A 10,306-nucleotide genomic window follows, 5' to 3' on the forward strand; every position below is an offset into this window, starting at 1 on the left:
AAGATAATGGAGTGACAAGCAAGAGACTCCTGTCACACTGGTACCAATATTATTAATGCCTGCTCCCCCAAAAGATGAGTGGCTGCAGCCACAGAAGCACTGAGGGTATCAAACAGACACAAGATTGCACATTAGCTTGGATATCCTGTGCAGAAAGTGTACTAAGCACCCTGTCCAACCTCCTGGAAAAGGAATGGCTAAGGTGTCTGTTAAAGATCAAAACACAAAGAGGCAAAAGAAGAACTTCAATTCACCACTTAAACACCATACATCAACCATTTACTAAGACTCTCTGGATGGAAAATCACAACAGTACATTAGGGATGTACATAAATTCATGATATGAACAAAAAAGACCTGAAATGATCTGACAAGTTATCACTGCATATCAGTGGAAGAGTTGGGAACAGAAATACTGCTTCCTCATTTGAAATTCAAGGTATGACTTCTGTAGTAAGCCTTTTGTTATCAAAAATCCCCATATGTTCATTTTCTCAATGCTCTACTGTAAATCAGCAAGTCAAGATACATCGAGTGTTTGATTTTTCAAAAAGAAAAAAAGTTGTTCCGCACTTCAAGGGAGAAAAAGAAAGGGGGAAAAAAAGAAAAAGAAAAGGAGACAGAGGAAGTCTTTTGTTACCTCTGGGCTTCAATTCAGCCATCTCTGGCTTATGGTTCAATCAGACTACACTTTTTTGTACTAGCTAGGGGAGAAAAAACACAATCTGTTTAAAAGCTCCATGTATCCTCACTGAATTTCTACAGATTTAAAAAAAAAAGAAATCTACATTTCTGCAGCCATGTAATTCTTCCCCCAGTTTAAAAAATAAAAAGCAGCCATGTTTCCTCAAGAAATCCCCTTATACTTCACAAAAACACTTATTCTCTGGAGCAGAGAAACTGATGCACTTCCTTCAGCATTGCTTGCATGTCTTCATATTCTGCAAATTTGCAGGCATCCTCCAGCTTCAGCCACTGGAAAGCTTGGTGCTCCTCCGACAGCTTGATTTCTGTGTTGTAGTCCTTCATTTCCGCCAGCCAGTACACGACGGTCTTAGGCTTGCCATGGACAGGGTAGTGCAGCTCCTTCTTGTAGCCCTCAATGAGGGTGAGCTGGCTGGCCTGCAGACCAGCCTCCTCCTGCGTTTCCCGGAAGGCTGTCTGCAGGTCATCCTCCCCTGGGTCCACGTGGCCTGCCAAGAGGGTGGAAAAGTAAATCTCTGTGAAGGAAACTCATATCTCGCTTTAATCGGGAAACACTGGGAGACAGAGATGAGAGTACACTGTAGCTGACACAGGATGAAATGGAAATTGGAGAGCAGAGATTGCTTTTCCAGATCTTATGTCTTGATTTGTCTTTGTCTTGTGGCTCTTAGGATCATCCTTTATCCCTCACCTCCTGAAACTTCCATTGGTCTACCAGCACCAGACGTCTTTTCTTCCCACTCCCCCTCTCCACTTCTGGAGTGCTCTATACCCATAATGTTCCACCTTAGGTCATACTGAGGACTGAGTCCCTCATTTTTCCTTTGTCTAGTTAGAGAGGAGACAGGTCATCTGGGAGTCTTAATCCTCTCTCAACCATGTCCCCTCACATAAGCTTAAAGCTCAGTTCTGCAAAACCCTTACTCAAGCCAACAATCCAGAAACAACAGAACCAGGCACCAACAAATGCCATTTAAAAGGTGGGTTTCATCTGGGTAGCTAGGGATTTTTTCTCTTCCATATTCCCCTCTGAAACAAGCAACAAGCCTAAAAGCCAGTCCTTTCACCAGCTGGGTAGTTCTCCTAGGACACATAATTTATTTTACACTGCTCAGAATAAGAGGTGCCCCTACAAACAACAGATAAATATAACACGTCCCCAGCCGTTTGTACTTTTGTTGAGAAATGTCAGATTTGGTTTTCTCATGAAAGCTCTGGACCAGAACATAAATAGAACAAGCCAAGCAATACCTCAAAAAAGCAACATAGCAGGAGTTGGGACATTTTAGGAGGGAAAAAAACAGCTTAAGCTTTATTTTGTCCCTGGTGTTACTCTATTTTCTACATCGCTGGCTGCAAATAGCTACAACTTCATCACAGAGATGAAATTCAAGTCCCAGGTACCCAAGGTCCCCCTTTAGTACCACAACTGGGGTGTGTGGGAAGTTTGTTTTGCTATTGCAACAGGTCCCACTCACTTCCCTGCCTGTGTATCAAAAGTGCATCTCTTACAACACGACATCACCTCAGAAGTAAAACACACTTCCTTTAAGCAGCAGCTATGCAGAAAACAGCACCTGATGCTGATACCTGTTGATAACCTTAGGTCTAAGATCGGTAAGTTGCCAAGCTGTGCAGTACTGCAGGGCAGAAAAACGACTGCAGGGAGCATGTCACGCACCACAGCTTTCAGACCCTCACACTTGTTTCCACTAGTGCAGTTCCAATAGATTGAGAAGGAAAATGAACCCTAATCCCTCTTCCCATCAGCCTCAGCCAGCGTAAAGTCACAGTTCTATGGGCAGAGATAAGGCTGATGAGGTTCACATGAAGGGATCCAAGCAAGTCCAGTTTAATTCCTTAAGAGTTGCAGCTGCTTAGAGAACTGTTAAAATAACAAGGTGCAGCTGTAGCTGTAAACTGCCTTTTGTGTGTGCTTGGAGAGACAATTACAACTTCTCCTGGCTTCTGACACATTGAATCCATGTCAGCATCATATACAAGATATGTTACCACATCTTACATCCCAGGGCCACCTTGGAAGACCACTCCCATCACAGAGACGATAAAATGGAATAGCTTCTCTTCATTAAATTCCCCCAGATCAATACCAAGCTTCTATTACAGGCCATCACCAGATTGTGGCTTTTGTTCTCTAAAAGCTTTTGATCTCTAAAATCTTAAGCACTGTGTTGAGGGAGGTGATTCTCCCCCTCTGCTCTGGTGTGACACCACCTGCAGTGCTCCACCCAGCTCTGGAGTCCTCAGCAAGGGAAGGACATTGACCTGTTGGATTGAGTCCAGAGGAAGCCACGAATATGATCAGGAAGAGGAGCACGTCTCCTTTGGAGACAGGATGAGAGAACTGGGATCATTCAGCCTGGAGAAGAGAAGGCTCTGGGGAGACCTCAGAGCCCCTTCTGGTGCCTGAAGGGTGGTGGTTTAGAAGAAAGATGGGGACAGACTTTTGAACAGGGCCCAGAGTGACAGAACAAGGGCTCCTGCTTTTCAACTAAGAGACAGCAGACTCAGACTATAGACAAAAAAGACTTGTTTTTACCATGAGGTAAAACACTGGCACAAGTTCTCCAGAGAGGTGGTGGGTGCCCCATCCTTCAAAAAATCCAGGCTGGACGGGACTCTGAGCAACCTGCTATAGTTGAGGATGTTCCTGCTCACTGGTGGGGGCTTGGACTAGACAACCTTTAAGAGTCCCTCCCAGCCTACACTATTCTATGGTTCTGTAGTTCTGGGTATGTGAGATGTATGCATAGGAGACAATTAGCTCCCGACCAAAATGCCTATAAGTAATTTAAATGGCTTGCCCAGAATCACTGTGTTCCCAGGGAGCCCTTCCACAAGGGTTTCTTCTCAACAGTCAATCATGTCCCAGCAGATGTTTTTTAGCTTTCCACTAGCTGCAAACTCAACTCCCTTAGGCTCTTGGTGGAGTAGACAAAGGGGGAGGTTTGGAAAGTTTTGTTCTTTCCCTTAATAGGAGAGCCTAGCTGAAACTGTTACAAGTTTTTTTTCCCCCCAATTTGCCAATTCTTGTCTACAAACTGCTACACTATGCTTTGAAAGCACTGCATTTTACAAAATGAGAAGTAAAAACTACCGGGAAGAAATCTCAGTTGGTAAAAAACAGCATGCAAGAAGATCTACAGGGATCCTGAAGTATTTCTGTGCTGTACTTTTCCTGGTACCAGGGCTGTGAGTGTGTACTACCAAACAGTGGCTCTGTCATGTGCCTTTACTGAGGAGGTGCTGTTCTGTCATGGGACACAGGGCTTGTCTTCTGCTTTGAGGCTCACTGATGAGTAAGGACAGCTGTTACGGTTAATTCTCCTGTCTGTCCCTCTCACCTCTACTGCATCAGGCAAGTGATCTTCACCAGTGATCTCCCGCATCTCCTAAGAAAGGTGTATTAAAGTGTAATATTACAGATTTCAGTTTGCCTTCCCGCAAACTGTGACCCTTCTGATCACACACGGGTCAAACAATTCTGCATTGGCAACAGTGGTGCCTGGCAAAGGACCAGACCTGAGGCAAGAAGGTAAAATATCCCCTCATCACCTTGCTTCGGTTGTGTGCACATCTTGCCAGAAACATCAGATACCTGAGGAGCTCGGCTGGGTGACACCCCCTGCCCTAACCCAAATCAGTTGTGCCCAATACTTGGTACAGCCACAACTTGCAGAGGATTTCAGTCTCAGAACTCCCCCCTCAGCTGCGTCAGGAGCACCATCAGACAAACAGCACAGCCAGCAGCTACTCTCAGCTGGTAACTGCCCCTCTAAGATGACCTCAGCCAAAATCCGCTCTGCAACCTGACACCAACGACCTCCAGGAGTGTTATCAGAACAAAAATCACCTTTGGGCGGGGTCCAGTGGTGGGTCCCGTAGGATGTCTGAAGCAGGAGGTACTCAATGCTGTCAGTGACCTTTGAGGATGGTGCTGGCTGCAGCCTCCTGTAGATGATCAAGCCACAAGCTCTCACAGCCATTCCCCTCTGCAAATTGCACCAGGAGCTGTGGAACAGCACAAAACAGGGGGCTCAAACAGACCAGCTGTATTTAGCCAGCCAACAGATCTCAGCACAGTAAAAAAGTTGTGCATCCCTTTGATGCTAATACAGAATTAAACTGCTGTATCTTATTAGATACCTTCGAATACTAAAAAACTTTCATTTTAAAACAAGGAAACAAGAACCTAGAGAAATGCTTTTTTTAAAAAAGAATGTTATCAAGAAGCACAAAAAATGACCTGTGTATCACTTATTTGCTGCTACTAGATTGCAAACCATATTGTAGGGAGACGAGAAAAATTACAAAGCAAAAGGAAAGCCACGGATTAACATTCTGAAACTTTTCCACTGCAAAACTCCAAAGGCCCTGTGCAGAGGTAATACCTCAACATTACTGAAACTGGCATACTGAAATAATTGCGCTGGACAGACTTCCTGGTGCACAGGACTCCTCAGGATATCAGGGGCAAAACTGAGAGAATGAATGACAAAAGACAGGCTCTCTGCTGTCTCGCTTAGACATAAGGCTGTCATACAAAACTAAAAGCTTCTTGGCACAAGTGTTAAGCACTGATTTTATGTAAACAATAAGGAACACACCTCTTAAGTGATAAATATTGTCAGCAAAAAGCTACGGAGTCAGGATGAGTAGTCCTTTAGAGAAAAAGAGGGAGAGCAATGGAGATGAGTGATCCATGTTAAAAATCTGGGCGATTCCCAGTTCCGGGCAAACCCCTGCATTTTGACAGAGACACGCACTTCAGTAAATAATAACTTTATAGAACATTGTATTTTCCTGGGACGCCAACAGCTGCATCGTGATACCTCCAGCTTCCAACGCAGGAAACCACAGCAGAAATCCCTTCACCTCCAACCACGCCCCTGCACGGCGCTTAGTTCTTTTGGTCAACCCCATGAACCGCCTCCATGAGTTCCTGATCAGCCACAACAAGGACAACCCCCCCCCCCTCCCCGGCAGTCCCCACAGCCCCGGGGCCAACCCGGGGGACCAGCACCACCTCCCGTGCGCTCCGGGAAGGACAAATCCCAGCAGGCCCCCTCCACCGGCGCCTGGCGCCACGCGGCCCCACTGCCCTCCCCTCCCCGCCCACAGAGGGTCGCCCCCGGTGCGCAGGGATGGCGACACTGGGAACGGGGACACGCGTCACCCCCACAGCAGCAACCACGGACCCCCGCCCTCACCTCTGCTTCCGGGCCCGGCAGTGGGCGGGAACCACGCGTGACTGACGTCAGCCTCAACCAATCGCAGCGGCAGCCGCGCAGGCGGTAGCCATTCCCTTCTCGTCCCGCCCACCCGCCTTCCCTTGGGCCCCGCCCCCATGCCCGAGAAGGCCACGGATTGGCCTCTCTCCCCCGTGACCCGCCCCGCCCGCCCCTATCCCCTCTCTTCATTGGCTGGCTGTGCGCGCGAGGCTGCGCGCGGGCGTTTGAAGCGGGAAAAGCGTTGTTGCCATGGAGACGCGGCTTAATGGCCGCCGCCGAGCGGTGCCGCGGCCGGTGAGTGAAGGGGGTCCCAGCCCTGAGGGGACGGGGGCGGCCGGGCCAGGGAGGGTTCTGGGGACACCACCCTGACCGGTCCCACCGGGGTCTGGAAGGGGAAAAACCGTGGTGGGACAGCTCGGGGAAGGATGAGACATGTACCCCCTTCAGACACGCGGTGCAAGTCCGGACGCGTGGCGGTTTGTTTTGCTACATTTTTATAGCTATAAAATATTTTTCAGTTATATATTTTATAGATCGTATATAATTTATATTATATGCAAAATATGTAGACGCAGTCTTAAAATATATATTTATATATTATGTACAATATATAAAATACTTAAATACTATTTAAGATACAGTTTTTATATTTTTTTATATAATATATAAAAGCGTGCTTTATATTTTTTTTATATTTTTAAAATGAAATAAAACTTTAAAATTATGAATAGATCCTGCTGGGAGGAGGAGCTCAGGCACGGATTTCAGATAATTGGCACCCTGATGTAACTCGTGGGTCATTTTCTCGTCACGTGGTTGTATATTGGACACTTCCAATATTCAATATCCCAATATCGGACACTTCCCCTTCTCTATGCAGCTGTTGTTCCTGGCAGCTGTCGGGATCAGCTGCGGGATGGAGCCTCTTCTGCTGAGGTCACCAGGCTATACTTAGTATGGAGAGAGGAATAAAATACCATTAAATACTTTGTGGGGAAATAAAAAAATCCCCAATATTTAGTTGCTTGTAAGCCAGTTTTAATGACATTAATTAGTATGGGTAGTGGAATAAAATACTCTGAAATACTTTCTGGGAAAGCAAAAAATCCCCAATATTTCATTCTTTGTCAGCCAGTTTTAATGACATTAATTGTTTTAGTAACTTCCTCGAGGTATGCCAGTGGCAAAAGAAACCCGCGTTTCTTACTTGTTGCTGCAAGTAGCAGGCCTGTGTCAAGCTCCCGCTGTAAAATAGTTGTCCTTTAGCATTAAACACATTCCCTCCTCTCCAGTTTCTTTGCTGTACTCAAGCTGCAAGTGGTTGTCTATTGTCAGTGTTCAGCTTCAAAAGAGGCTGCCCCAACACTTGCTCCAAGGAGCAGTGGAACGTTTAATGCCATGTTGTTTACGTGCAGGGTAGAGTAATCCTATGATCTTCCAAAGGGATCTGCTGCAACATCAAGCACGACTTCACAGATCCCTACCTGTTGCATTAAACTAAAATTATGGGCTCATACAGATTATCTCTTGTTATGGAGTTTGTCTTAAAAAAGTGCAGCTGCTGCCTGTTCTTCACAGGAATGCCCTAATTCCCAAGGAATGGGGTCAGAATGATTAAAGGTAAAGCATTTTGTGTGGTGCCCTGGAAAAGCAAATTAGCCATTCACTTCTGGAGGGTTAAATCAGATTTAGCTTTGGATCACCTTAAAAAAAAGAGCTTAGTGTTCAAATGAGTAAGGAATGAAGATGGATGAGTAGTGACATGAGTTATCCCTTTTCTCTATTCATTCTTTGCTTCTGTATTTCAAAAAACCAGCAAATTCTATGGCATGAATAGAACCTGTGCTGAAGTGCTGAAACTTTTTTTGGGGTAAAATGGTTGCAAGTAATGAGTACATATGCGGCTGTAGCTGCCATCAGATGAGGGAACACCCACCTGCTACAAACATTTACAAACTTTTAAAGTCCTTATTTTAATTTTGTAAGGTACTTGTAGAGCAAGATGGTTTACATGAAAAATAAGGTGGTGTTTATGTTTTGTATGCCCATTAACAATTTCTATGTTTATCAAATACCCTTGAAAATCATGACTAATAAAATTATTTAATGATCAGGCCAGAGTTTATGATTCAGAGTGATTGCCTTAGATTATATGCAGGACAAAATGTATAGTTTTCATTTGTAAGAGTGTCACATAAAATTTCTTCACTTTATTTCTCTAGTTTAAAGAATGGATATAATGACACTTGTGTTCTCTCTCAGTGGTGACACTCAGGACTGTCAGTGGAAACCATCTAAAACTGTCAGGTCAGTATCAGTGAGCTACAGTGGGATAACAGGACATGTGAGGGTTATTCAAGTGAATGGGGTGCTGAGATCTTTAATATATCAGAAGTTAATAAGGATCAAGATATAGTAGTTCAAGGCTGCTTTATTCTTAAAATAATCTCTATGGAGATTTTACATCATTTATTTTATACACAGTGATTGACACACGCTGAATATCTTTGAAGACCTTTCCTCCACCTTGAAAAGTGCATTGAGAAGGAAGAGATCTTGTGAGAGGTAATTAATAAGTAAAAGCATTTTAAGATTGAGAGTCAGCTCCTAGAGCGTAATTTTGTTGTAAGTTAATTTCCTTCAAGATAGAAAAATGTAACCACTCCTTTCTGTTATTTACACCTGACTTTTTTTTTTATCAGCTTTATGACCTTTAAAAACCTCTAATACTGAAGCTGAGGATGAGTTCTCTCATGACAAGCTGTAATCTAATTCTGTGGCTAAAGCTGGTCCCTTTATATATAATTCTGATGATTTTTACAGCAAATACTTACCCATTATCAGCATCTGGAAGCCTTTTAAGATCTTTGTAAAACGTCTTGGCATAAGAAGTAGGTTGTAGAGAACTCATGTTTGCCACATGGAGATGGCAGGCTGGTTGCACATGGAGAATTATACCTGCACACTCACCTTTTTCTCAAAATATGTTATACCCAACTATTTCAAGAAGTCCTAGTCTTTTATCTCAACCCTGTTTTCAATGAAGCCACCCATATCTTTGGTTTTGGGAACAAGACCTAGTGTTGATATGAAAATACCACACTGAAGAATGCTATGTTTTTCTGCCCCATGACACATTGTTCTCATGGGTGCCCAAACAAATAACTGAGGAAATGCTGGCTGTTACTTTTGCCAGAAGATGGCATTAACAATTTAGGATTCTTGAAAACCTCCTCTTAGTTTTCACAAAGCCAGTTTATTTTGAAGAATTATGTATCTGTTAGGAAAAGCGTCTTCAGACACAAAGATCTCTGCAGGGTTGGATGAATTAAAGTATTCTTTTAATGAGGAGAAAGATATCCCTTTGTTTAGAGCATTAACAATTGAAAGGTGAGAGGAGTTTCACTGACAATTGTAGTTTGCCCTGAGTTCCTTCATGTTTGAACCACGCAAAATCTTTCAGCAATTCTCTAGTCTCGAGTTTTAAAGTGATCAGAAATGCTGGAATCCCTCGTTATGCCAGCCCCTAATTTTATTTCCATGGTTAATTAATTTGTTACTCCTTTATTAGTGAACGTTTTGTTTTCCTAGCTTGTGAAATTGCTGTCCTGTCAATGAGGAGTCACTGGAGTTTTCCCTGAAACCACTTAGATCTTAGTAATAGTAAATCTTAGTAAGATTCATTATATCTGGGAAGGCAGATCTCAGCTCTCAGTAAGACACCAGGTCTCATTAAGAAGCCATTTAGTTGCTTTCACATGGCACAGAGCCTTAGCCAATTAGCCACGGAGAGCTGCTTACATGGCTCTTGGATGTTCTGCATTACCTACGTTACTTGGATTTTCCTAATGCTGAGAATTCTTCTAACGTGTCACTCCATATAATGACAACCTGTTAATTCTAGCTATTTAAATATATTTTGTTTCATTTTCAATTGGAACCTTGACCTTCAAATCCATTATTCTCTCCCCTTGTCTGCTGTTCCTTTTTTAGAAAGTGTCTCCATTGTTTCCCTTTTTATTCTTTTTTCTCTCTCCCGTGTTCACTATTATAATTTGAACAGAGGTTAACACTGAGTTAGAGTCTTTGGACACTCTGTATTTAATTTAAGGATATAAAAAGATGTAGGTGTAATCTAGGATACGATAGAGGGTAGACAAAATAAAGTGATTGGATTATTTTTGTTTTTAACAGATTCCCAGCACTTCTGAGATTGGTGTCTTGGCCTTGAGTTCCAGCTGCTCCTTTCATCAAACAGAAGCAGTTTCCCATGGCAGTGCCTACAGAGAGTTGCACAGCACCTGTACTGGTTTTACATTTTAAGCTACCTTATGTAAGAAGGGGAATTT

The 10,306-nt window shown here is 43.6% G+C and overlaps 2 protein-coding genes across 2 annotated transcripts in view; both read right to left on the bottom strand.

Annotated features, from left to right (window-relative positions):
• The window catches only part of LOC309584967 (myogenesis-regulating glycosidase-like), a 29,680-nt gene extending 25,083 nt beyond the window's left edge, over window positions 1–4,597 (bottom strand). Inside the window, exon 1 of the mRNA XM_082301355.1 lies at window positions 4,580–4,597. The gene's annotated coding sequence lies outside the window, so the exon portion shown is untranslated. The remainder of the gene's footprint in view (window positions 1–4,579) is intronic.
• Window positions 289–4,715, bottom strand: NUDT2 (nudix hydrolase 2). The gene is made up of 2 exons (XM_082301356.1): window positions 4,580–4,715; window positions 289–1,193 (listed from the first exon to the last, which is right to left on the bottom strand). The coding sequence occupies exons 1-2, from the start codon at window positions 4,710–4,712 to the stop codon at window positions 880–882; spliced, it is 447 nt and encodes a 148-aa protein (XP_082157482.1). The 5' UTR covers window positions 4,713–4,715; the 3' UTR covers window positions 289–879.
• Between the last annotated feature and the right edge of the window lie 5,591 nt (window positions 4,716–10,306).

The sequence above is a fragment of the Coloeus monedula genome, assembly GCF_965178545.1.
Source record: "Coloeus monedula genome assembly, chromosome: Z".
In the NCBI taxonomy this organism is placed as follows: Eukaryota; Metazoa; Chordata; class Aves; order Passeriformes; family Corvidae; genus Coloeus; species Coloeus monedula.

Excerpts from the sequence above, each read along its gene's own strand:
- NUDT2 (XM_082301356.1), bottom strand. The coding sequence starts at position 4,712 with ATGGCTGTGAGAGCTTGTGGCTTGATCATCTACAGGAGGCTGCAGCCA. Across the intron at positions 1,194-4,579 it reads CCACTGGACCCCGCCCAAAG|GCCACGTGGACCCAGGGGAG; the intron begins GTGATTTTTGTT and ends CCCTCTTGGCAG.